This window comes from Ovis aries, chromosome 3 (assembly GCF_016772045.2).
Source record: "Ovis aries strain OAR_USU_Benz2616 breed Rambouillet chromosome 3, ARS-UI_Ramb_v3.0, whole genome shotgun sequence".
Taxonomy (NCBI): domain Eukaryota; kingdom Metazoa; phylum Chordata; class Mammalia; order Artiodactyla; family Bovidae; genus Ovis; species Ovis aries.
This window is the reverse complement of record NC_056056.1, coordinates 181,101,926-181,128,076: the sequence shown is the minus strand read 5'-3', so window position 1 is coordinate 181,128,076 and position 26,151 is coordinate 181,101,926. Positions and strand designations below refer to the sequence as shown.

General features: G+C 57.6%; 2 protein-coding genes and 1 long non-coding RNA gene across 7 annotated transcripts in view; 1 reads left to right on the top strand and 2 right to left on the bottom strand.

Annotated features, from left to right (window-relative positions):
- TMPRSS6 (transmembrane serine protease 6) overlaps positions 1-11,301 on the top strand; it is a 49,359-nt gene extending 38,058 nt beyond the window's left edge. For both annotated transcript variants that reach the window (XM_042247247.2, XM_042247249.2), the window contains exons 11-18: positions 2,484-2,629; positions 3,006-3,104; positions 4,048-4,161; positions 5,558-5,674; positions 6,001-6,169; positions 7,514-7,785; positions 9,819-9,955; positions 10,486-11,301. In XM_042247247.2, coding sequence (XP_042103181.1) covers positions 2,484-2,629; positions 3,006-3,104; positions 4,048-4,161; positions 5,558-5,674; positions 6,001-6,169; positions 7,514-7,785; positions 9,819-9,955; positions 10,486-10,644 — 1,213 coding nt within the window. In that variant the 3' untranslated portion in view covers positions 10,645-11,301. The remainder of the gene's footprint in view (positions 1-2,483; positions 2,630-3,005; positions 3,105-4,047; positions 4,162-5,557; positions 5,675-6,000; positions 6,170-7,513; positions 7,786-9,818; positions 9,956-10,485) is intronic.
- Positions 435-9,906, bottom strand: LOC114114033 (uncharacterized). The gene is made up of 5 exons (XR_006059408.2): positions 9,794-9,906; positions 7,305-7,390; positions 7,035-7,144; positions 1,881-2,040; positions 435-819 (listed from the first exon to the last, which is right to left on the bottom strand). It is a non-coding gene; the product is annotated as an uncharacterized LOC114114033 (long non-coding RNA).
- Positions 11,302-14,265: 2,964 nt separating the features above from the next.
- On the bottom strand, positions 14,266-24,964 carry KCTD17 (potassium channel tetramerization domain containing 17). Of its 4 annotated transcripts, none has more exons than XM_060414171.1 (7): positions 24,774-24,964; positions 23,477-23,585; positions 21,078-21,169; positions 20,053-20,148; positions 18,165-18,290; positions 16,763-16,832; positions 14,266-15,155 (listed from the first exon to the last, which is right to left on the bottom strand). In XM_060414171.1, exons 1-7 carry the CDS (start codon positions 24,945-24,947, stop codon positions 14,776-14,778), a joined length of 1,047 nt encoding a protein of 348 aa, XP_060270154.1. In that variant the 5' UTR covers positions 24,948-24,964; the 3' UTR covers positions 14,266-14,775. The 4 variants fall into 4 exon arrangements, with proteins under 4 accessions (XP_060270154.1, XP_027823559.2, XP_027823558.2 ...); XM_027967757.3 differs by lacking the exon at positions 14,266-15,155 and adding an exon at positions 15,254-16,570; XM_027967758.2 differs by lacking the exon at positions 16,763-16,832 and having other exon boundaries at positions 14,296-15,155.
- Between the last annotated feature and the right edge of the window lie 1,187 nt (positions 24,965-26,151).

Below are 26,151 nucleotides of genomic sequence, written 5' to 3'. Positions count from 1 at the left end.
CCAGGACCAGTCTCTGGGGAGAGTAATCCTTGATAACTTTTACTAAAATACTTTAAAAACAAATGGAGGATCCCCACACCATCCCCGCCTTGTTTCCTTAGCTTTGAAAGGATAAGAACCAGGTTTGCTCGGGACGCCCCCTGGTGGCACCTCATCCCTCTCGGGTCCCCCTGGGCTGTACTGCCCTGGTTCTCAAAAATTTCCATTTCAGAATCCTCTACACTCTTAAAAATTATTGAGCAACCCAGAGAGTTATATGCCTCGTATAAAAACTATATTTGTAATCTATATGTACAGTAGTAGAAATGAAAACTTAAAACATGTAAACATATTTATCAATTCATTTAAAAGAAAAAACCATTACATTTTAACATAAAGAAAATGAATTATATTTTCCAAAACTAAAAACATTTGGTGAAGAAAAATATCCTCAATTTATGTTTTTGCAACTTTATTTAGTAATTGGGTTAATAGACCAGGACTGAATCCCCACACCTGCTTCTTCGTTCAGTGGGTTACAGTATCATATATCCCGTAGTCTCTGGAAAAATTTGCTGTATTCTTACATGGGGGCTTCCCTGGTGTCTCAGACAGTAAGGAATCCGCCTGCAATGCAGGAGACCCAGGTTTGATCTCTGGGTCAGGAAGATCCCTTGGAGAAGGGAATGGCTAGCCACGCCAGTATTCTTGTCTGGAGAATCCCATGAGTGGAGGAGCCTGGTGGGCTTCAGTCCACGGGGTCACAGAGAGTCGGGCACAACTGAGTGATGGAATACACACGAACATCCTTACATAGTCTCTGGAAAATTCTACTTTATCCTTGTGGAGAATGAGAGTGAAAAAAGCAAATGATACCTGAGAATTATTATAAAAATAATTTTCTCTTTGAACCTCCAAGGGTCCCCAGGCCACATTTTGAGAACTGTTCATTGGCATAGGAGCAAGAATATGGTTCCCGCAGCCAGACAGTATGGCCAGGTCTGAGGGGTGCCATAGGGGACATGAGGGCTCAGCCTCTGGAGCTCATGTGGCGTGAGGGTCAGGGTGCCCACCTCGCAGTAGAGCAGGCCAGGTGGGGCCTTCTGGGCCCTGAGGAGGCTGGATTCTTGCCTACCTTCGCATTTCCCTTGCTGAGCCTCTTCTGGAAACCAGGATGAGAACAATTCCTGCTTATAGGGTGGAGCTGCTGTGACCTCAAAATCCCCATGCAATGAGGCCTCCAACTATTACTGAACCAGTAAGTGCTTGCCATGTTCTAGGAGTTATGAGGAAGCCTCTGACCCCTGGGAGTCAGGGGACCTGCAGTGTGGGCTGCTGCACCTGCTGTGAGATGTTCTCACCGTGCTTTGGGGCACTCTCACTTGCTCTCCTGACTTCCTCCTACCTTCTCTGCTAGTGTCATTTTCACTTCTCCCTGCAGACTTTTCCACCCATATTCTGGGTGCTTCTCTCATCTGTACAGGCATTCCCTGTAGGGGCGGGCATTCCTAGGATCTGATGGGGCTGACCCATCTGTTCCGTGAGGGTGTCCTGCCTGGGAAGGCAGCGTACCCTGGGTTGCTCTCTGCGGTGGGTCCTTTCACGCTGGGGGTGTGGCTGCACCTTCCATGAAAGCATGTCCACTTGCTCTGTGAGGCGAGCTGGGACCAATGCTGTGTGGGCAAAGCCCCCTTTTCCCCCTGCCCTGGAGTTGGGAGGATTCCTACCTGCTCCCCAGGGGGTGGGATTCCACCTTTCCGTGGAGGTCTCCCACCTGTTCTGTGGGAACAAAATCATCATCCGTGGGGGCTGAGGGGTCAGCAGGGATATGAGTGTGTTCCCATGGTTGGGGGATGGTCCCACCTGGGTGTGGCCATGCTTGAGAAGGTGCTGCCCATCACCTGTTGGTCCTGGAGCTGCACTGGTGTCCCCTTGTGTCCAGAGAGCCACAGGGAAGCCCCCAGGGCTATGGAGACTTCTCAGTGGGAGGCACGGGCTTGAATGGAGAGCATGGCTGTCTTCTTGCCCCACTCTGAGTACAGTAGCAACGTCCCTTCTTGCCTATGGAGAGTAGACCAGTAAAGGAATTTTCCTTCCACTGACACATCGGAGCCTTTTGTCAAGTCAACAGAGATGAGAATTTCCCTTGTTTTACAAGTGAGGAACGTGAGATTCAGAGAAGGGCTCTGACCTGCTAGATTCTCACAGCTCCTAGGTGACTGGGACTAGAATCCAGACGATAAATTTTATCCTGCCGGCAATGGGGAGGCATCGAAGGCTTCTGAGCAGGACAGTGACACTGCCAGGATGCTTTCTGGATGACTGTGGGGATGAGCGGTCACCCAGGGGAGAAACCAAGACAGAAGGGGTGGGGGGGCCCGGGGTGCAGCTCCCCTTTCTTCCCCAGCTGCCCTGTCCTTGCTCTGTCTGTGCGCCGGGACCCAGGCTGACCCGTGCCTTGGACCAGCCCGTGTAGCCCGCAGTCTGTCTCTGGTCCCCCCTAGGCTGTGTGGCCTGCGCACCCTGCAGCCCTACGCTGAGAGGATCCCTGTGGTGGCCAGCGCCGGCATTACCATCAACTTCACGTCCCAGATCTCCCTCACCGGGCCCGGCGTGCAGGTGCACTATAGCCTGTACAACCAGTCAGATCGTGAGTGTGGGCAGGTCGGGGAGTGGGGGGACCCCAAAGCCCCTTCAGCTTCTCCCTGCTTCTTAGCCCTCCCTGGAAGCACCTAGAGGCTAATCTAAAGGAGTGTTGTGTGTGTGTGCGTGTTCACTCGTGTGCCCACGTGTGTGCATGAGCATAGGCAGCTTTGCATGTGCCCACATGTGCAAGGCACTCACAGGTGTTTGTGAGGTATGTACACTCATACATACCCGAGTGTGTGCTGTGTGCTTGTCTCCAGACGTGTGTGTCCTTATGGACCATGTGCACAGCCACATGGGCACACGTGAGCACACAGGTGTGGTGTGTCTGCACGTGTTTTCATAATGACGTGTGTCCTGATGGTTCCCTCCCCATCCAGCCTGCCCTGGAGAGTTCCTCTGCTCCGTGAACGGACTCTGTGTGCCCACCTGTGATGGGGTCAAGGATTGCCCCAACGGCCTGGATGAGAGAAACTGCGGTGAGCAGCCCACCCACTCGGTCCCTCCTCTCTCCCCACCTCTGTGCTGCTGGGCTGAGCCTATCGTTTTGAGATCTCCCAATGGGCAGCTCCCATTATCAGCCTTCAGGAAACTCCCTCGCTGTGCTGAGATGCAGGGTGGATGCACAGGATGGGCAAGTGTCCTCTCTAGGGTTTCCCCGTGGGGCAGTGGCAGAGACAAACGGGGACCCAGGTATGCTGCTTCCCAGCTCATGGCTTCTTGTCACCAGGCTATGACCCTCAGCCTTCTGCCCAGGCAGCCATCTGAGAAGGAACAGAGCAGACGAGGGAGGGCAGGCCCAGGAGGAAGGCTCTTAAGCAGGGTTGGGCAGGCCCAGGGTGGCCAAAGAGAGGACACTGTATCTGCCTCTTTTGAGCAGGACCCTCCACTGCAGGGGTTCAGACTGGAGCTGCTGACTCTTCCTGGGGCTATGCTCACTGCCACTCAACTCTGGCAGAAGGGGATCAGAAGGGGCTTCTGATGGTCCCCAAGTCAGGATTCTCTTGGAATAATAACTCTGCCTCTGAATCCTGGCTTCTGGCCCCCAGAGTCACCATCACAGCAGCCTGCATCCCATCCAAGTCTATACATGTGGGAGGGAAGTAGGAGGGAGAGGGGATGTGCCTGCCTCTGGACCGATCCTGCCTTCTTGCCGAGGAAGGCACCTCATATTTGGAACCAGGACATCTGGCTTCAAGTTCTCGCTTAGCCAGGTGACCTCAGACAAGTCACTTTGTTTCCGTTTTTCCACCAGTGAAATGGAGTATCTCACCGGGTTGCTGTGAGACTCAGGTGCAAAGTAGCTGAGAAAGAGATTTGTGATCATAACTTGCGACACCACACATGGTCTCCAGGCAACACAAAGTCCCAGCCTGGTGCCTCTGGCTTCCTCCCACTTGCCCCTCCTCTGTGTCCTCACAGTCTGCAGAGCCACATTCCAGTGCCAGGAGGACAGCACGTGCATCCCCCTGTCCAGGGTCTGTGACCGGCAGCCCGACTGTCTCAACGGGAGTGATGAAGAGCAGTGCCAGGAAGGTAGGGCAGGGTATGGCTAGGTATCTAGAGGGAAACCAAAGAATGGGCTCAGCCAGACAGCCTGGCCCTTCTCCATGCTTCTTCCACAAAGGTTTCTGCCCTCTTGTCCAAATACTTACCAGCCCATCTATAAGTGTGCCTATATGTCCATCTGTCTACCCATCATCTGTCCATCCATCCATCTATCTATTCATCCATCCAAATACCCATCCACCCATTCTTCCATCCATCCATCTGTCCGTCCATCCGTCTTCTGGTCTCTCCAACTATTTGTCTGTTCGTTGATTCATACATCCACCCACTGATTCGTCCATCAGCCTGTCCAACTACCTATCTCCCTGTCCACTAAGCCATCAATCTACTCATGTATTGGGTTTATTTGTTTCCCCAGTTACCTGTCTGTATGTCCGTTGTTCCATCCTCCGTCCATGCATCCATGAATGCACAGGTGCAGGCATCCATCCAGGGATCTAACTAGTTGTTTGTCCACTGGCACTTACATTCACTCATTTATCCATCTAAATAGCTGTGTGTCAGTCTTCTTATCAGACCATCACACTGCACATTTATTGGTCTGCCCAATCTCTTGTCTGAGTCTCCATTGTTTTATCCATCCATCCATCCACCCACCCATCCATCTCTCAGACCATCCAACCTTCACTTGCAGATTGCCCAGTGATATGCAAGGCAGAGTAAGGAAAATGAAATAAAAGGCACCAGAGAAGTGGTCCCCGTACTCTGGGGATTATCGAATTAAAAAAAAAAAAAAAGATGGGTCACTCCGGGCCAAAGCCTCTGAGCATCGTGTCCAGTAGCATAGGAAGACTGGAGGGCAAGGAGGAGATGCGGCTGGAACTAGAGAAGGTGGGCTTTGAACTGGGCCTTGAAGAGAAATACAACTTGAATAGAGGAGGAAAGGAGACCAGGTGAAGACTGGCTGCTGGGGCAGAAAGCTCTTCACAGTGAAGGCAGTGAGGAGCAGGTGGGTGTCTAGGTGGGTGGGGGCCTGGAGAGCTGCCAGGTCAAGGTAGCGTGATGGGAGGGGCATAGCCTTGCTCTTGGGAGCCTTGCTCATCTCAAGGTGGAGGCACAGTTCTGGCTTCAGGTACCACACCTGGGGAAGGCCTGACCCTACCGTCAGGAGCCCAGGTCTGAGAGGGGAGACATCACCTTCTCTCAAAACACCAGTCTGAGGGAGTGAGGGGTCAGGAGGGGATACGGCCTGCCTCTAGGGAATCCTAAAGGAGCCTCAGGGGACCCTTTAGAGTGATCAAGGGACCCCTCCCCAGTCGTCTCCTGGCCTCTTTCAGGCTCCATCTTCCCTGGGCTTTGTTTTGGAGACTCCTTCGGGCTCAGGGACCCACCCTCTGCACCCTGCCCCCCCGCCCAATCCTAGGGGTGCCTTGTGGGACCTTCACCTTTCAGTGTGAGGACCGCAGCTGTGTGAAGAAGCCCAACCCGCAGTGTGACGGGCACCCCGACTGCACGGACGGCTCGGACGAGCAGCGCTGCGGTGAGCCCTGGGCGCTCCGACAGGCTGGGGTGGGCAGGACACCCTCCACCTGCTGGGCCCACGAGCATGGGGGGCAGGGAGGTGCCCACCCTGGGGGGCTGGAGGGAGAGCTCACTGTCTGTCCATCTGTCTCTTTTTACCCCACCTCTGGCCCCTCATGGGGGTCCTGCCCACCTCCCTCTTTCTCGCTCCCTCATTCTCTTTCCCTGGCCCCCTCTGTGTCTTTCCTCTCTCCTCTTCCATGCCTCTCCTTCTGTCCCTGTGTCTCACTGGTTCTCTCCTGCCCCTGCCCCTGCCCCTCCATCCACCCCTGCCCCTGCCCCCAGACTGTGGCCTTCAGGGCCCCTCGGGCCGCATCGTGGGCGGGGCCGTGTCCTCGGAGGGTGAGTGGCCGTGGCAGGCCAGCCTCCAGGTTCGTGGCCGACACATCTGTGGGGGGGCCCTCATCGCTGACCGCTGGGTGATCACTGCTGCCCACTGCTTCCAGGAGGAAAGGTGAGCCTGGGGACACAGGCCACGAGAGGTGGGTAGGAAGGTGGTGGTGAGGGGGCGGGGGCAGTGTGTCTGAGATCTCAGCAGACAGAGGGGAGGGTTGTGGGAAGCCCCTCAGACTTGCTGTCCTGACACTTGGGTTCAGCCCTGACTACCAGAACACACTCTGCGCCCTGGGAAAGGCTGCTAACCCCTGCTGCGCTCTGCTTCTGGTGTCTTGCTCTCAGCTGGGCCAGTGAGCCACTCACTCATCCCTCCGTTCAGCGATATCTGTTGTGCTTCCACCATGTGCCAGGGGCTGTGCGAGACACTGGGGTAGAGCTGAGAACAGAATTCCTGCCCTGGTCAGAGGTCGTGACACCCTTCTCCAGGTGTGCCTGTCCCCCACCCCGGGGACGGAGAGATGCAGAGAAGCCCACAAGAAGGGCCATCTCACCCTGCCCACAGACACCCTCCCATCGCCATGGTGGGCTGACAGCTCCCCTCTCCACCTCCAGCCTGATGCCCTGTGCTCCAGACCCAGCCCCGAGCACGGCAGCCCTGGACTCTCTCCCCACACCTCCTCCTCTTTCCTGGGTCTGCACGGTCCAAACCAAAGGCCTGGAGCCACCCGGGCACCCTTCCTTCCCCCCCACACTCAGCCAGGCAGCAAGCCCTCTCGATGGTTCGAACGCATCTTCAGCCATTGCCCGTCCATGCTGCCACCATCACCCCTGCGTCACTGCAGCAGCTCAGAGTCCAGCTCCCTTCTGCATCCTATGCCTGGGTGCCCAGGTGCCCTTCTGGGTGTGGTCTGACTACCCAGGTTCTTTCACTCCATCCCTGGCTCCCCACTGTCCACAAGGTAGAGAAAGACCTGGATGCTGACCTGGCCTCCAGGGGTCTGCATAGCCCAGTCTCTGCCGATTCTTTCACACTCAACTCCCATCCGCTCCTCCTGAGGACCCGCAAATTCCAGGGGTTTCCGAGTTTCTCCATCTATAAAGTGTGCAGAAAACATCTGCCGGTGCCTGGCACTGTGCTGGATTTTTTTTTTTTTAATCCACCGTCTTATTGAATTCCCCCAGGAACATATGAGCCGAAGATGCTATTCCCACTTCACAGATAGGGTGACTGAGGCCTAGAGAGGTACACTCACCTCTAGGAAGGGCTGAAGCTGGGGCTGAAATCCAGGTAGTCAGACTCCAGGGCCAGCACTGAGCACCACACTGCCAGCTGCACGGTCTGCCAGAACAGGGTGGGGATGGGTGTGGGGGACTGGGTCCCAGGTGGGAATGCTGGCTATCACAGGGATCCGGGATGGGATGGGGGAGGCGGCCGCTGAGCCAGTCCCCATCCCACCCCCAGCATGGCATCCCCGGCGCTGTGGACCGTGTTCCTGGGCAAAGTGTGGCAGAGCTCACGCTGGCCGGGCGAGGTGTCCTTCAAGGTGAGCCGCCTGCTCCTGCACCCGTACCACGAGGAGGACAGCCACGACTACGACGTGGCCCTGCTGCAGCTCGACCACCCCGTGGTGCGCTCGGCCGCCGTGCAGCCCATCTGCCTGCCTGCCCGCTCCCACTTCTTCGAGCCGGGCCTGCACTGCTGGATCACAGGCTGGGGTGCCCTGCGAGAAGGCGGTGAGCTGGACTGCAGGCAGGGGAGATGGGTGGCTCTGGCTCGCCTAACTTCTGAGCCTGGAAGGGAGTTGGCGAGGGACCCTGGGGCTCCACTCTTGCTAGTCCTGGATTAAATGGGGTTGTATTTCATAGAAAAAAAAAAAAAAGGCTTTTCCTACAGCCATGGGTTGTCTCCCTGGCCCTTCCCTTCCTTCCAGAAGGGCACTTCAGTTCAGTTCAGTTCAGTTCAGTTGCTCAGTCGTGTCCGACTCTTTGCGACCCCATGAATTGCAGCATTCCAGGCCTCCCTGTCCATCACCAACGCCCGGAGTTCACTCAAACTCATGTCCATTGAGTCAGTGATGCCACCCAGCCATCGCATCCTCTGTCGTCCCCTTCTCCTGCCCCCAATCCCTCCCAGAACCAGAGTCTTTTCCAATGAGTCAACTCTTCGCATCAGGTGGCCAAAGTATTGGAGTTTCAATACCTTTCGAGTGAAGGGCACTTAAGGAGAACCAAGGTCATGGAGGCGATGCTGGGGGATATCTGTGGGGTGACAGGGCAGGCCAGGGGCCCCATGGCCCTTGGGCAAGCTCCAACCCTGTGCTCCTTGGACAATGGAGGGTATATGTCTGTGTTGGGGGGAGACTTTTAATTGTTAACACTTACCATATGGAGGTTAGATTTTAGGGGAACATGATTTCATTTAATCCATCCAACAACTCTAGTTATTGGTAATCATGGACCCTATCTTAAGGATGGGAAAACAGAGACATTTAGTGTTGACTCAAAGTCACACAGCCAGGGAGAGTTGGAACAGAGACTAGAACCCAGGACTGTCTGACCCCAGAGACTCTGCTGTTCCTGCTATTGCCTGTCTGACCCCAGAGACTCTGCTGTTCCTGCTACTGCCTCTCAGAAACATGAGTTTCTGTCCTTCTCTCCTGCACTGACCAGAGGCTGCTGTCCCTAGAGGCCAGCTCTCAGTTCTGTACACAACTACAGCCATGCCCTGCACCCTTCGCGGTGGTGGCATTCAGGAGTGTATACTGTGCTTTACAATCTGGAGGTGGGTGAGGTTGAGGGCTAATGTAAAGATGGAGAAGCTGAGGCTCACGTGTAAAGTGACTTGTCCAAGAAGATGATAGAGAACAGCGGTCAAGCAAGGATCTGTCCACTTGCTCATTCATTCATTCAGTGACACATTTGTGAACATCTGCTATATGGCGGGCATTGAGTTGGACAAAGCAGTACAAAAATGAATAGGAGACAGTGCTAAGAGCTGACATGGATGGGGGTGTGGGGGCAACGGCAGCCCAGAGGAGGGGTGGGCTGAGCTGAGGCTTGCAGGTGGATCAGCAGTGTCCCAGCAAAGCAGAAAGGCGTTTCTGGTAGGAGCATAGGTGGCAACCCACCTGAGAACACACAGCACCAGAGGGGAGCCGGGAGCAGGTGGATCTGGGTGAGAACAGGAGGGAAGGGCAGGCAGGGAATCTCAGTCAGGATCTTGAGCTAGGATTCCTACTCCTGACCTGAATGAAGGTCTCAGGGCTTCAGGAAAGAAAACCAGCGTCTGGGTCCTACCCCAGCTGAACAGACCGGATCCTCCAGTGGAGCTAGGCACAGGGTGTATATTGAAACTCCATGGTTCGGTGGCGGGGTCCTAACACGCATGCTCGTGGAGAAGCGCTGGCTGGACAATGAGCAGACGCTGACTGAGTTTTAGGTGGGAGCAGAGGCGTGCGGTGTGTACTCTGGAAAAATTCCCCAGGGCTGTCACAGAGAAGAGGGGAGGCGGCCAAGAGGCCTCAGGCACGAGGAAGAGGGGGAGGAGAACCTGAGGACCCTGGCCCTGGTGGGTGGGGTCTGTCCCCATGAGCCACTTGGAGAAGGAGCCAGAACAGAGTGTCAGTGAGGGGGATGGTGGAGATGGGAGGGAGGGCAGAGCAGGACGAGGAAGGAGCTCTTGAGATACGAAAGGAACAGCCGAGAGAAGAGACGGGGCCCTGGGCACCTCAGAGCCTCTTACCTTTGCCCTCAACTCTGCCGGGCAGGCCCCACCAGCAACGGCCTGCAGAAGGTGGACGTGCAGCTGATCCCGCAGGACCTGTGCAGCGAGGCCTACCGCTACCAGGTGACACCCCGCATGCTGTGTGCCGGCTACCGCAACGGCAAGAAGGATGCCTGCCAGGTGACTCCCGCGGAGTGTGCCAGGGGGTGGGGAGAGGGCACGGCTCTCATCACCCAGGGCCCGGCCCTCGGCTCACAGCAGCCTGCAGCAGCCTCATGGCAAGGTGGGCTTGGCTGTCCCTACCTTGTGGGTGAGGAAACTGAGGGTTGGGAGGTTGAGAGACTGCCTCCAGGTTGCAGACCCCAGATCAGAAGAGACCCAGGTGCCAGGTCTGAGACCCAACCCCAGTGCTGCTTCTTATCCTCTGAGAGGCACTTTGCCCAAGTGACCCAGCAGAGAGGACTAGACAGAGCCCACAGAATGGAGGCAGAGCTGGGCAGGGCATTGGGACACACATTCAAGCTTCCGTGACAGCCAGGCCCCGCTGGAGGCCAGGCTGGGTTGGTTCGGGCTTCCTCCATGTATCGGAGGCTTCCAAAGCAGTTCTCGTTTTCCTGCTGCCACTCTCAGAATATCCCCAGTAGTCCAGCCCTTTACCTGGAAGTGGATTCCTTTACCCTGACGTAGTCCTGTCTCTCCGCGCCTTACAGGGTGACTCAGGTGGCCCGCTGGTGTGCAAGGAGCCCAGTGGCCGTTGGTTCCTGGCAGGGCTTGTCAGCTGGGGTCTGGGCTGCGGCCGGCCCAACTATTTTGGCGTCTACACCCGCATCACTGGTGTGATAAGCTGGATCCAGCAGGTGCTGACTTGAGGAGCTGCCCCCCTGCAGAGCAGGGGCCTACCTCTTGGACTCAGAGAGCCCAGGGCACCCACTGGGGGGGTTGGGAGCAAGTATTCTGCAGGCAGCAGGGCCTGGAGGGGACAAGAGGTGGTGTCTTTCCTGTCCCCCAACCTAATGCCTGATATCAGCCTCAGTGAGGGTACAAGGAGGGAGGTGGGCCATTCGCTGGTGGTCCAGACCACCCCTGAGGGCCTGGGATGGTCACCAGTCCTGGATGGGGGGTTCTCATCCAGGCTGTCACCTCCTGATTCTCTCTTCTCCTCCCTGCTCCTCCGCTGCTGACTTTTGTGGGGAAGAGTTGAGCAGTGATCCTGTGGCTGCAAGGTCCTCCCGCCACCACCCCTGCCCCAGTGCAAAGGCTGTTGGGATGGCATCTTCTCCAGACAGCAGATTCCGGCCTTTGAAGCCCTCGGCCTAACTTGAGTGGTGGAGGAGGAAGGTGCTCCCACAGGAAGGGCCCTCACAGTCCTGGAGACAGCCAAGTGGGCCAGCCGCCACTGCAAGCCAAAGTGTGGGGAGCCCTGGGTCCAGGGTCCTCCCAACCCCACTTGCCCCTTGGGACTTCACTGACCATTCTCACCAGGAGGTGAGCTCAGCTGCCCTGTGGAATAAAGCCGTCTGACCCAAGGTCCTACTCTGGGGGTTGAATGGGGCCCCAGCACCAATCTCATGCCCTTGACTGAACAGACCCTTGCTGTCTGCTCAGCCTGTTGGCTAAGTGTCCAGAAGGCCAAGGCGGGGTCAGTGGGGGCAGGGCTGACCTCCAGGGCATTTGCCTAAATCCCAGGAGCCACCCTGGAAAGGCAGTGGTGGGGTGCCGTCAGGTCAGAGTTGGGCTTCCCAGGTGGCACTAGTGGTAAAGAATCCGCCTGCCAAGCAGGAGATGCAAGAGACACAGGTTCAACCTCTGGGTTGGGAAGATCCCCTGGAGTAGGAAATGGCACCCCACTTCAGTATTCTTGCCTGGAAACTCCCTTCGACAGTCCATTGTGCCACAAAGAGTCAGACGCACACAGGTCAGAGTCAGAGCTGGGACAAGTGCTGGGCTGCTTCTGGAAGCCTAGGAGGAAACTGAGGGACAAGGAGCCTCCTGATCCCACCAGGGAGGGGTCAGGAGTGGAGCCTGGGGCGGAAGCCCTGTCTCCTGATTCCCAGGCGACCACTTCTCTGTCTCAGCACTGCCTCTGCATTCTGTGTCTCTTATTCAGCACCTCACAGGCTCTGACCACGTGCCAAGTGCTGTAGTGGGGTCATGGAGCTCACAGAACTCGGCTCCTAATCTCGAGAGGGGTGGGATGGTGATCCAGTGTGAAGGGTTCTGGGGGAGGCAGCCAGTAACTCGGAAAGTCAGGGAGAGCTGCCTGGAGGAAACTTGAGTTGGGATTCAAAGGCAGCCAAAGGAGGGAAGAGCATTCCAGGCAGGGGAAGAGGATGTGCAAAGGCACAGAGTCCTCAAAGTCAGTGGCCTCTTAGGGAAAGTTGTTTTTAGTTTGGACAGAGGTTGGGGTTAGGGGCAAAGCAAAGGAATTCTTTGCAGAATTCCTTTGGGGAGGGGCAAACTGAGATGAGATGGCAAAGAACTTGGAGTGGAGCTAAAGATCTGATGCTGGGCACTCTGGGGAGCCAGGAAAGGTTCTAGAGCAGGAAGGTGACACACAAGTGGCTTAACATTTAGAACCAACATGGACATCAGCGTGGAGAAAATGGGAGGCAGGGAAGCTGGTGAGGAGGCTGCTGCAGAACTCAAGAAGGAGGAGGCCTGGACCAAGCAGGGCAGTGGGGATGGACACAGCATTGAAGGACCTTCATTATCCTCCAGGTGCATTGGTGGTGGGGGTAATCTGAGGACCTCTCCTGGCTGGGCTGGTGGAGGACCCATTGCCTGACCTGGGGCACCTGGGGAAGGAAAGGCTCTGGGAAGGTATCATGAACTTAGGGTGCCTCTAGGAGGGAGATGTCCAGGAGATAGGCAGAGCTTGAGAGAGGTTTGGAGGGGGGATTTTCCAGCCACCCTGCATGGAAGGTGGTCCAGGGAAGACCAAAGAGGTAGGGGAGACACACGCACTGTAGAAGTGGGGGCCCAGAGTAGGAGGCTGAGGGGTGGTGTGTCCAGTGGCTGGAGGGGAGCTGAGGGGTGGGGTCTTGGCAGCCAAGGCTGTGGCCTGAGTGGGAGTGATCAGGGAGGGCTGTGGGGTGGGCCCTGGTGGAGGGAAGGAGGGTGTCAAGCGCAGACACGTCTTCCTTGGAGCCTGAGTGGGAGGAAGAAGCAGCGGGGGCCTCAGCAGGGACCTAGTCTCCAGAGTTTTCAAAGGGAGACGAGGAGTGGCCGCCGAAGCCACGCGTGGGGAGCCCTCCACCTGCTGGGCGGCCCCTGTGGAGACGGAGCAGGTGGAGCAGCTGCTACGGGGGGGTCAGCTTTGGGGAGGGGACAGGACTACCCCAGGGGCCTCTCAAAGGGGGAGCAGAACACTGCCAGAGGGTGCTTTGCTGAAATGCAAACTCCTGGCCTTATCCTAGTCTTAGTGGAAATTGGGGTGGGGGTTGTAATCTGTTCTTTTAACAAGCCTCCTGGTGACCCTTTTGCGATACAGAAAGTGAAGTCAACTCCAGAGAGCCAGGTGGCCCCAAGGGAAGTGGTGAGGGCCCCCAGACCGTTGAGTGGGCTTGGGAGGGCCTCTGCTTAGGGGATCACGGCTTTGCAGAGATGTCCCCCCAAAACACCTGCAAAATAAACTGCTGGGGGGAGGGGAGGAGGGAGGCAAGGTAGACACTCAGTAGGACCAGCACATGGTGAAGGAATTGGCCAAGTTGGGTGGGGGTGGGCAGGGCTTTGTTGGACTCAGAAGATGGATGGGAGCCTGGGGTTTGTATTTCTCAGGACTTGGGACAGGGGGTGGAGGTGACCAGAAGGTATCATAGCGGGAAGCAGAGAGGACGTCCTGGGAGGTTAGGATGGAGCGGAGGTGGCAGGGCAAAGCCGGGGAGAAGAGGGCCAGCTGAACAGTGTGGTGAGGTAGGGAAACTCCAGGTGCCTGGAAGCCCAGCTCCCCAGCCCTCAGCATCCCAGCTAATCCACGTCTGCCTGGAGGCTGTGGGAGATTGAGTAACTCTGGGGGCAGGGCCTTAGAAGTCACCTCGTCCAACCCCTTGCTTTACCCGTGAAGAAACAGACCCAGAGAGGGGCAGATACTTTCCAAAGTTTACCCAGCAAGGCAGCGTTGGTACCCTGGACGCCCATCCACGAGACAGAGGATCCAGCCGTGATACTCCCCCTCAACACACACGGGAGAGGGACAACAGGCAGACCCCAGGACTTGGGGAAAAAGCCCCATTACCTTTGGACTGTATCCCACCTTAAGTTTAGCCCCTGATCCAAGGGACTTCCCTGATGACTCAGCAGGTGAAGAATCCACCTGCAATGCAGGAGACATGGGTTCAATCCCTGGGTCAGGAAGATCCCCTGGAAGAAGAAATGGCAACCCACTCCAGTATTCTTACCTGGAAAATCCCATGGACAGAGGCGGCTGGTGGACTCATCCACAGGGTCACGAGAATCAGACACAATTAAGTCCACAGAGCGCTGTCCCCAAATGTGGCCCAGAGAAAGGGAGGCAGCCAGGCTGGCTGTTTATTCAGGTTTTATTACACGATGGGGTTGGACACAACTGAGAAGCAAGTACCTGGCCCAGGAGCCCATAAACGCGAGAGGCCCCTCGCTCAGCCCCTGCCAGCCCCAGCCTCTCCCCTGGGTGGAGGAAGGACGGTCCCCTTTCCCTTGCCATCAGTTCCTGAGGGGCCCCACTGCCCCTGCTGAATCAGTGCCCGCTGCCCTCCTGGCCAGGCCACTCTGCGCCCAGCAGTACGGATGGCGGGGATGGGGTGGGCGTGGGGAGCAGCCAAGCTGAAGGCCAAGTCACCCACCCTCTCCTTCCGATATGGCCGACCCCCAGACCTTTCACCCCCACCAATCCCTGCATCTCTGTGCTGGGCCAGCCTGCGTTTTACACCCTCCCTGAGGGCCTTCAGGGCCCTCGCCCCTCTTGGTAACCTCACAAGGTTAGGGCAGGACGTGACCTGGGTGACACACAGCGAGACTAAGGCTCAAGGAGGTGACGTCACTGGGCTGGGGGGGAGCGTAGTATTTGCCATGCAGCTGGGGGCCCTGGGGGCAGGGACTTGGGGGCCTGGGAGACACAGCTGGACAACACCACACTTCGGCCACAGGCAGGCAGCTCTGCCCAGGGGTCCCAGGGCCCACCTCAGGGCTTGAGAGGTCCCCGCGGGCCCCCTCCCGGACCCCGGAGGCAGGGGTGAGTGACATCCCCTAGGGTGTAGACAGAGGTGACAGCGGGGAGATCTCTTCCTCTGCCTCAGGCCGGGGGCCCACCCCGTGGTACAAAAATAAAGGATTTCAGAACGGAACCCCAAGTCCCTGGAGGCGATCTGGGGCCTTACATCCGGGTGCCTCTGGCTTGTAACAGCTAGAAAATAAGAGGGGCAGGGGGACGGGGTGGGGGTGGTCAGAACACCGGGAGGGGAGGGGGGGTGGGGCCAGTGAGGAGACGGGAGTGCAGGGCCAGGAGAAGGGCAGAGGGGAGATCGAAATGGAGGGGGTGGGCGGGTGGGGGAGACAGGGAGAGAGAGAGAGTTAGGTGAGTCACGAGGTCCTTTCTGCGAGGAAGGAGGGCTGAGGCCCAGAAAAGGTGGATTCAGAGCTGAGGAGGAGGGGATACAGGAAGGCGACCCGGCTTGCTGGTCTGCTGGGAACCCCACGCCCCATCTTGGGCTGGGTGGTGGCCTCCTAGGAGTCCATATTCTGCCAAGACTCTGGCTGGGGGAGTGAAAGTCAAGAGAGGCTGGTCACCAGTGTCTCAGGCAAGAGGTCACAGAGAACAGCTGTCAGTCCCATTTTAGAGAACTGTGGCCCGGAGAGGGACAGTGACTTGCCCAAGGCCACAGCAGGTAGATAAGATGGAGTGGGGGTTTGTGGGCTCCTGGCCAGGGCTGCTTCTGCCACAGCCCAATCCTTAGCCAGCTCCTGCTGACTCTCCCAAGGCCACAGGCATCCAAGTGTGGCCTGTCCTTCCAAGCCCCGCAGAAACCGGGGACCCAGTGCCCCGAGGCTGTGATTAGGAGTCCTGGGCATCAGGGGTGAGGTCTGGGCACCTGGCTTCCGTCTCCCTTCCCTCCTTCCCAGCGTGGCTCTGATGCTGATGGGCAGGTGGGAGAGAATTTCCTCCCCCTCTTGTCTGCTCTCAGAGCCTCACACCCAAGGCCAAGATAGGCTGAGAAACTTGGGTGAGGGGAGAAACTCAGCCGGAAGTGCGGCTCAAGTTCCAGAAATAAGAGATGAGCACCCTTCTGGCTTCTGCCCCTCCCTCCAGCTCCGCCAGGCTACGAACCAGGCATGGCAGCTCTGGGGGCAGGCGAGGGGCCCAGGGGAGGCCCTCCCTGCAAGCACCACCTCAGGTCTGAGGGGGTGCCGCCAGAAACCTGCAAGGAGGAAACGTGAGGAGAACGTGAAGCGCTGGAGCAGTGCCTCAGACGTGGCCGGCAGGGGGCGCTGAGGAGGTGCAGCTGCTCCCCTCCCCACCGGCCCGGGAGGCAGGAGGTGCCAGAAGGGGTGCAGGAGGCGGCAGGCAGGGTGCTCTGGGATGCGGGGCCGGGGCGCCTGGGTGGAGGGCGCAGGAGGCTGGGACCAGGACAGCCCCGGGATGGAGGTGTGAGCAGGCAGAGAGAAAACCCGGACAGGGGCAGAGAGGGAAGAGGCAGGGTGTAGGTGAGATCCAGGAGGAAGAGGTGGATGAAGATGAGGCAGGACCTCCGGCGGGGAGCGGAGGAGGAGGAGGCGGTGGTGGGAGGGAGAAAAGGTTAGCGGGATCCTGAGATGACTGGGCTGCAAAGAGAAAGTGAGAGAAGGGATGGTTATGCAGGTGAGGCGCCAGGCATGCGGCTGAGCTAACCCTGGTGGGCCCGCCCGACCCCCGGCCGCCCCCGGGACCCCAGGCTCTGCAGCTGGCTCCAGCAGGGAGCGGGCGGGAGGCGCCGGCTTCTACTAGCAATCATTCTCCTCGGGGGTTGGCTGCACCTTTCTCCTGCGTATCTGCCTCCACCTGCACCTCCTGCTCCTGCTGCTGCTCCAGCTGCTCCTCCGCGCTCTGTGAACCAGCCGGCGGACCCAGGGAAGAAAGAGCGCAGAACTGACCGGGGGACCGGGGCCTGCTGGCGGCTGGCCCCGAGGGCCCCCGTCTCAGGGTGAAGGGGAGGGGCAAGAGAAGGAGGACCTTCAGGGGAGGGGAGCGCTACAGCCACAGAAGCCGGGGCATCGTGTCCCTCCCAGGAAGCCTGGGGAGGGGCCCGGGGTAACCAGCGGGAGGGTGGAGACCTGCTGAGGATGCTGGCCGCTGCCGCTGTGACAGTGGTGGAGACGAAGAGGGTGGGTGTGTGGCTGGGGTATCCTTGAGGGGTGCCTGGGAAGGCCTCATTTTAGAAGGACCAACCCAGAGTACATATGAGGCCAGGGAAGGCCCACAGCAGACACCAGCCAGATCTGAGATGCCAGCACTGGCTCTGACATCCCAGATCCTGAGGTCTCTCCCAGAGAGGCAGGAGCAGCCAGCTCACCCTGCACCCCTGCAAGGCCACGTCAGCCACTGGCCCCGCTGGGGGTGGGGTGGGCACGGGAAGTCACAGCACAGGAAGGCAGACAAACAGACGGGAAGCAGAGTTCCTAAGTCTTCAACACACAGGGACAGGCTTCTAGAAGGAACGCTCTCCTTTCTTCCCAGCCTGGCTGCTGCCTGCCCTGCTGGTTCCACCCTGGACTCCTGAGGCTTCTGACCAACTCAGGGTCTGGGGTGATAGGACCTTCGATCAACCCCCTCCCTGCAGCCAGCTGAGGCTGCCTCACAGGCCAGGATGGCAACACAGGGTTGGACCCTGAGGGCTCCAGACCCCTCTGCTGCTGAGTCCTATGTGGGGAGCCTGCAGAAGGGGCAGAATGAACAGATTCAGCTTCCCTGCCCCAGCCCTGGTCCCCAGGAACTAAACTGGCCCCTTGGATCGCAGAAGTTCCAAGCTGGTGGTCCACCCCCTCACTTCTCTGAGAATACAACCAAGGTGCACAGAGAGGATGCGACCTGTCCAAGGTCACACAGAGCACTCACACCACGCCCAGACCCCTAGCCCAGTGCATTCTCCCGGTGCCATGCTGCCCCGTGGCCGCCATGTGCCCACCATCCAAGTAACATCTAAGTCCACTCTGGTCACACCCTGGGGCTAATCTCCTCTCACTGTCCCTGGAGCCTGGGCCTGGGCAACTGGCGTGGGCAGACAGGACCATGGGTGGCATGGGATGGATGGCATCAGCTGTGATCAGGGCGTCAGGCGTGTGTAGCAGGAGGGAGAAAGAAGAAGCACAGATGGCCAGGCGGAGGGCAGCAAGGGGAGGGAGGGAAGGCAGGGAGGCTGAGGTCGGGCGGGGGGCTCACCTTGGTTTTGCGGCTGGACTCGGAGCTCAGCCCATGTGGAGAGCTGTAGAGCTCCTTGGACACCACACACAGGAACTCTGCCTGGTCCTCACTGCCATAGTTGTAGGAGGAGCCGATGTTCACCAGCTGGAGGGACGGCGCGTGGGGAGAAAATGACTGGTCAGGTGGGGTGGGGGGCAGGGGTGGGCAAACATTGGCACTTGTCAAGATACTGACTGTGCCCTATCTTGCTGCTCCATTCAGGCCCATCCCCCTGGCTTTCCAGAGGACACCTCTGGCCCAAAGTCAGAGTCCTCTCCACCTCCCCAGCCTATGCCTCTGGTCAATTTCCAGGGCCAGCCTCCCCACATGGCTTGGCCGGGCCTGATCCTTAGGGGAAGGCAGTTATCATTGCTGTTTCTCCCCCACTCGGCCTAGTCCCAGATCTAGCAGGCCACTTCCAGAAGCAGGCAGAGATCTGTAACAGGCAGACTGTGCTCCTGTGTCCTGGGTGTGGCTGAAGCAGCCCCAGAACCAAGTCGCGGGATGGGGTCCACATGACCTGGTGGAGCACCATAGAATATTCTGTTTGCTCTTGGAAATAGAGGTAGACCAGATCACCTGTTCCTTAGGCCAGTGGTGCCTGGCATGTTTGCTCAGCCTCTAGGAGCCCATGCAATTGCGACTCTCACCTAGAGAGCAGAGGAAAGCAGCCCCACTTTTGGTCTGGGATCCCTAAAATAACTACATCTGAAGGCCCCTCCTGGCTGATAAAAGCTCTGCACATGGTGGGTCTCATTCAGCCCCCAGGGACCCTCATCCTGCAGACAGAGGAAAAACCAGCCAGCCCCTTTAGCAGATGAGGCCTTGAGGGATGGTTTGTCCCACAACCAGAATGAGTGGAACAGGATTTGAATCCAGGACCCTGAGTCCTCTCTGGAATCCTACAGAGTCAAATGCTTCTAATAATTCATAGGATGCTAGCTAGCTTCACTGTTTTGAGGCCTACCCTGGGCTAGAGACTTGATCCATGGTCTTTCTAATCTACACAATGTTCTGGCAAAAGAAGCACTACTGGCCCATGTCACAGATTGGGAAACTGAGGCCAAGAGAGAGATGACCTGCTCAAGGTCACAGAGCACATCAGTGGTGAAGCCTAGATGTGAATCCAGGCTTCCAGTTCCTGGACTGGCCTTGTTCTTCCCCCCAGGCCTGGCCATCCTGGGGAGCCTGGCCTTCCTCTCCTTTCTTCAACCTCCAGGTGTGAGGGAGCTTGTGTGGATAAAAGGCAGTGCAACCCTTCTCTTCTTAAGGGCCAATCTGACCTTGGGTTGGCTTGCTGGCTCTGATCCTCTGGAAACCTGAGAGAGGTGTGACGTCAACTGGATTACTAGGGCAACCTGTTTATGATAAAAATCTCTCCTGGCTGGTAAACTGCATCAGCACTGGAAGGAAATGCAGGTCATCGTGAATACCTCAGGGGAGGCTGCCGCTCTGTGCTTCTGAAGGCGGCCATGCTTGGAACTGGGCATGTCCCTTGTGGGGACCTGGAATCTATGCCTGTGGAGTTGCTACAAGAGGTGTGGCCCCCAGGAGACCTCCGTTCTCCTCTACGGTTCTTGTCTCCTCTCATCAGAACTGTCGCTTGGGGGGGCAGAGACTCACACACTTCGGTGTAAATGCTACCCAGCTCCTGGGAGGCTTTGCCAGAGCTGCCTGTGGCCCGTGGGGCTTCCTTTGTCTCTCCTTCCCAATCAATCTGCTGCCAAGTGTGGCCTTTCTTAATCTTGTTTGTTTGCCTTAAGAAGACTCCTGGGTAGGGGCTGCAGTGGGGAACCCCAAGGCTGGGGCTGCAGGAAGAGAGGAGCTTGCTTTGCCTGGACATGTGGCTCCTGCGTGCTCCACCCACCTGCTCAAAGCGCCAGCCATCAGACATGGTGGAGACCATCTGCGTCAGCTCCTCCTCCTGGCACTGCAGCACGCGGTACACGTGCTTGGGTGGGACCTATGGGCAGAGGGCGATGTGGAGGGCACCTTGTGGGAGTGCCCAGCATCCCGGGATGGGAGAGCCCCTGCTCTTCACTTACCCTCTACCCCTAAGAAGGACAGAAGGAGGGGATGGAGTTGGGGTGGTAAGCCAGAAGTCACATTCTGAGTAATTGCGATGTGCCAGGCACTCAACATGCGTGATTTCACTTAATCCCACCTAAAACCCTAGGAAGGTTCATGGAAGCTCTGAGAGGGTTGGTTACTGGCCCAAGGTCACCCAGCTAAAGAGTTGCAGGACCAGAATTGGGACACAGGTGATACAAGGGGTAAGGAAGAAGGGCTTAGGAGGCATCCTGGGCCACTAACTGAGGCAGGTCCTCCAGGAGACAGAGCACCCCCTCTTCAAGCTCCTGGGGAGAGAAGGACAGTGGAAGACAGTGCCTCCCTACCCATCTCTCATCTTCTACCTCTCCCCCAGGGTGGGCAGAGAAGTCCACCAGCTCCTCCTGCAGACTGGCCACTTAGGTCCAGGGTCCAAGCTCAGACATGCCAGCTCCAGGGGGCCACTTGAGCCCATGAAATGGATGGTGTACTAATCCCCATTGCCCCTACAAGGACCCCTGTACCCTCATACTGACTCCATATTGCCTGTGAGGAAGGGAAGGGTGGGCAGTTCTCAGTACCTCTATATGCCCCAAAAGGAAATCAGGATCCAGAGAGTGAAGTGACTGGCCCAAGGTCACACAGCAGAGCCAAGGCAAGGACAGAACCTGATACATGTCTCCCAGTCTGGGGCTTTGCGGGGCGATCTGGGAGCTGGACAACCCCTTACAGGGCAGCTCGGCCTTCCCAAGAAAACCTAGTTCTGTCTCTCCTGACCTCCCTTCTCCCCACTCCCCACCACCCCCTGCTCTGGCCATGGATGCTGCCCCGCTGCCCCCTGACCTGTGTGACGGTGTAATCCTTTTCCTCCATCCGGTCTTTGATGATGCGGATCAGCGGGCCAATGTTGTAGAATTCCGCTTCCTCCAGGACCCCTGACACAGAGCAGCACCCACATCACTCCCACTGCCCCCATGCCCCATTCTCGCCTTGTCCCCTCCATCCCCACCCCCTGCTCATCACACTAGGGTGACGAGCCTCTCTGAGTTCAGGGGTCAGGCAAGAGGGAACACTCCCTTCTTGGGGACTCACACTCTCTATAGCAGGGCTAAGAGGCACCATCTCCCTGGTGTGCTGAGCACAGCGACCTGGGACACCTACCAGTCCCCCCGTCTGGGGCTAACCAGAGGCAGCAGGCCCATGGGACTGGACCCTAGAAGGCCACAGTGAGAGGGGCCTTGGCTGACCCCTGATTACATGCTCCCACTGATGAAGCACGTGCTAAGCAGCAGGCACCACGCCAGGCAGGTTGCACTCTTTACTGTAGTTCATTCTCAGCACGAGAAGTAGATACTCTCATCACCCCCACCGAGCAAACAGGGAAGCCAAGGGCCAGGCAAGGCAGTAGCTGTGCAACACCTCACACCCAGCATGGGGCAGAGCTGGGGTTCCCACTCAAGTGCCTCTGCCCTCCAATCCCACTAAGTGCATGATCTTTGTGCACTGACCAACCACACTTCACAGTCTGCAGAGCCTGTCCCGTGCTCATCACAAGCCCCAGGGCGTGCTTGTCCCCACGCAGGTAAGGGAGCCATCTTAGAGACTGAGCGAGTGCCTCTCTGGTGAGGGGGACAGCCCTCAGCCTTTGGACCCCCCTCAGCTCCTCAGGGCAGGTCCTTTGCACAACGGGCCTCTGGGCTCCTGCGGGACAGGACCCACATCTGATGTCCCTGGCTGTCCCCAGTGCTCACATCCACCTAACACAGAGGAGGTGGTCAGTGCGTGCTACTGCCAGGAATGCCCCCCGTGGGGCCCTACAGATGACAGACAGCAAACTCTGTATCACGGGTCCTTGGTGCCAGGCGTGGCACTAAGCGACACACTTGTATCCGCCCCTTTTATCTTCACAGCAGCTCAGCAAGGTGGGTGCTATTGTTACCCCATTCCACAGATGCAGGCATGGAGGCACAAGGGGATAAGTGACTTTCTAGGGTTCACACACTAGTCAGTTTCCTGCCAAAGCCCCTGGCCCCTTGGAGCAGGGCCCTAGTCCTGTCTGAAGGTGCTGGGAATGCCAGGGCTTTGACAAATCCAGAACCTGTAAACAGGTGTTAGCTGTGACGCTGGAGTGTTTAGCTCCCTTCCCCGTGGGAGCGGCTTTTGGGCCCAGGCCACGCCCATGGTGTCTGCTCTCCCAGGGGCCACCAGGAAAGCTGTGGGGCTCCCGGAGCCGATGCCTAGAGTGGGCTCTGATTCTGAAGCCCTGGTCCTCTGGAGAGCCACCTGGCCTCTAGACTACTGTGTCCCATAGGGGTCAGGAGGGAAGACTGTGGCCTGAGTGAGGAGGGAGGGGCTGTGTTAGATTCCTTCAGGGTACAAGCCCTGGGATTTGCGATGTCTGTTTTCCCAGAACACATCCCTAATGGAGATCGCCGCCCCACTTTATACACACAGTAGAGACTCAGAAAGGAAAAGTGACAAGTCCAAGCTGGCCTGGCTGGGTCAGCTGACCCAAAGCCACACCCTGTGCTCTAAGGAAAAGTGGGCTTGGCACCCACCTATAGTCCCTGCTCCAGGCTGCAGTTCTGCCAAGAAGCCATTCTCCCAGGCATGGCTTCCCTGCCATCTGCTGGGCCAGGAAGTGGACATTTACAGGGCCTCAGCTACCTGGCCTGGGAGGGACCACACGCCCGCTGGGGAGCAGCCTCCCCACTCCCCTTCCTCCACCCACAACCAGCACTGTGCAGCAGAGGCTGTCAGAGCTCGGGAAGAGCCACCCGTTCCACCTCCCTGCTGACTGTGAGCCCTCACCAGGCATCTGAGATACCCGATCACTCAAAGAAAGAAGCATACCTCTTCCCGTGGCCATTTCTACCCCCACCGGGCTCACCACTGGCTTCCCAGCAAGCCAGGGGAAAGGACATCCCTTGCCTCCGGCGGAGGCTACAGGCCTCACGGGCTTCCTCTCTCTTCTGCCTATGTTTCTGCCACTTCCCCAGAAGCACCACCCAGTAGAAGCACCCAGTGGAAGCGTGGGCCAGTCACCTTGGCCCTAGGCTCAGCCTGGGCAGAGGCTTTGGCATCCAGTCCTGTCTGGAACGAGAAGAAGCAGGAAACATGGAAGAAAACAGAGGTCTCCTCTGGATGGGAGAAATGGCTTTGGACCACCATGGAAGGCCCTGGCAGGCTAGAGAAGACAGGCGTAGGACGCAGGTCCTGGCCAGCCCCCTGGACCAACTTACCCTCCTCAGCCATGTCCTTGTCTAGCACCAGCTTGCCATGCCGGAGGAAGTTGAGGATGGGCCCAAAGTAGGTGGGGTCGCGGTCAATGAGGTAGGCCCCTGTCTCATCCTACAAAGGCAAGGGGCACAGGCAGTGAGAAAAGAGTGAGCCCCTCTTCCCTGCTGACCCTGCACATACCCCCACCCTTCAGTCCCAGTAAAGGACAGAGGGAGGGTGGGGGCGGGGGAATGCAGTGTTCGCTCCAAAACGGAGTGGTGTGATGGAGTAAAAGGACCTTCGGGTCAGATACAGCTAGGTTCAGATCCTGCCTCTGCCTTTTCCTGACTCTGTGACCTCGGGTCAGTGACTTGACCTCTCTGAGCCTTGCTCCTCTCCCCCACAACCGGGGAGAATTGTGAGCAGCCAGTGAAGTTTCAGTGGCACCCAGGCCAGTGTAGGGCTCAGGGATCATCCCTCTTAGAGGTTATTTCCTGAAGCCAGCCCTACACGGTCTCCAGCAGACCCCAGTTATTCTGCGGATGTTTACAAGTTTCCAAAGGAGCTGCTATCTCATTGGATACCCTCATTGGATACCGGGCAGGGAGGCTTGAGAGAGTTTCAGTGCAACTCTACAGAGAGAAGACAGGGACATCACCAGGTAAAGAGACTCACCCAAGGTCACAGCATCAGGTCAGGAAATGGGAGAGAAGGGGCCTTAGAGGTCATCGCAGGCCAGCCCCCTGGGGCTACAGACAGGAGGCTGAGCTGGAGCAGGGAAGGATCTGACCCAAGGTCATGCAGGCAGTTTGCAGCAGAACTGAGATGGGAACCCAGAAATGGTGCCCCAGGCCAGCATTCCTCCCCATGAAGCCCAGCTCAGAAGGAACCTGGGATTTCTCCACCCAGCTCCCTGTACCCCTAGGCCACCCACACCCCAAAGGGCAGGGAGAAGCAGACTCTATCTCCTGTGATGCAGGAGTCCAGTTTGGGCAGGAGGGAAGTCCCTTCGTGTCTGTCCTCCCCACAGCGCCAAAGAAATGGGAGAGACCTTATCCAATAGTCTCCTTGGTGGGGAGCCTAGGGTAGAGCTCAAAAGCTCCAAATGGCCCCAGCCTGGCGTTGTCCTGTTGCCAAGGCAATGGGCACATCCTCACTCTCTGATCCACTTCCTTCTCCCCTCCTTCGACCAGTTCTTCTTGCCTCCAGCTCTTCGGAAAGAAACCCAGCCGGGTTTCCAGCCCCGCGAGCAGGCCTGGCTGAATAGCCAGATTCCAGCGAGCGGGGATCCCCAACGGCCGCCCACCCCGTGGGCCTCACCCGGTCGGACTGCAGCTCTTCCCCCTGGCACAGGCGGCTGAGGAAGGACTTCTGCTCGCGGCACAGCGTCTGCCTGGTGGTCAGGAACACCGTGCCCCCCACGTTGAGCCGCACCCACTTGCCCCAGCCGCCCGCCCCCGCCGGCGGCGCTGCCTCACCGGCCTCCATCCTCATCGCTCTTCCCAGCGTCTGCATCCTCCGGGCAAGGAGGCTGGAGGTGGGCAGGTACCGAGCGCCGGGCATGCCGGGAGCTGTAGTCCCAGCCGCCAAGGGCGGATGCGGCGGGAGTGAGGATCTTGCCTTTCCCTAGCCCCGCCCTACTTTGTCCTTTCTGGGAGGTCTACAAACGAGGGTCTCTTAAAGATGCTCTTGGCCAAAGTGCTCTGTGTTCGGGGAAGGTCAAATTCGAGGTCACTGGGAAAATGATGAGGGATACCCCGAATCAGCAATCCTCCCGTTCTGCCTCCACATTGCTTTCCCTTTGTCCAGTCTGGGTTATCAAACAACTGACAAGAGAAGGAACTTTTCCCTCTCCCAATTTTATAGCAGCATTTACCTGTATCTGTTTTCTAATATTCTTTCATTCTGCTTTTGGCTGGCGGGGGCTGGGGAAGAAGGGAGCCGTGCTCTTTCCCCACGAAAACTCTCTTTGAGGACAACAGAGCTGGGCTTACAGTTGGCTCAGCACCTTCTATATTCCAGATGCTTTATGCATCTGTATTATTCATTGATGCTCTCAGTAGCCCTGTGAAGTTGGCGTTACTGTACCCATTTTACATAAGAGGACACAGAAGCAAAGTGACTTTCTGCATTCACACAGCTAGTGAGGGTCAGGCTGGCAGGAGCCCAGGTGGGTTTCAAGTGCATTTCCACCACCAAGGCCCGTTTCCTGCTCCGTGGGAAACATTTCTAGGGAGGAAGAGTGGAGAGGGTACCGGATGAATGTCTGGAGAGCTAGGTTTTCATTCTGGCTTTTGTAGGATGAAGTGCTGGGAGACTCTCAGTTTACTCATCTGTAATTCGGGAAGGGGAGGAGGGATTGGTTCTGTGGATGTACTTCTGAGCCAGATAACTTGGCGGGGGTGGGGGTGGGTTGCTGCTATTGTGGGTTCTGCAGGATGTGGGAAGGGGACAGCTCCTCATGTGGTTTGGGTCCTGGGAGAGAAAGGAGCAGAAGGGAAGTCACCCTCCTTTATTTATTTCATGTAGCTCGTGGGATCTTAGTTCCCTGACCAGGAATTGAATCCAAGCCCTTGGCAGTGAAAGCACCAAGTCCTAACCACTGGACCACCAGAGAATTCCTGAAAGCTGTCTTCTTTAACTTCCTTTCCTTCTCACTATTTCAGTCAGTGATCTCTGTGTCACACACTCAGGCCAC

What these genes read in the sequence shown, in the direction of transcription:
- KCTD17 (XM_060414171.1), bottom strand. Translation starts at nt 24,947, where the DNA reads ATGAGGATGGAGGCCGGTGAGGCAGCGCCGCCGGCGGGGGCGGGCGGC. An exon ending in CAAGGACATGGCTGAGGAGG is followed by an intron (nt 21,170 to 23,476) that starts GTAAGTTGGTCC and finishes GCTCTGTGTCAG; the next exon opens with GGGTCCTGGAGGAAGCGGAA. An exon ending in ATGGCTGGCGCTTTGAGCAG is followed by an intron (nt 18,291 to 20,052) that starts GTGGGTGGAGCA and finishes CCGTCCCTCCAG; the next exon opens with CTGGTGAACATCGGCTCCTC.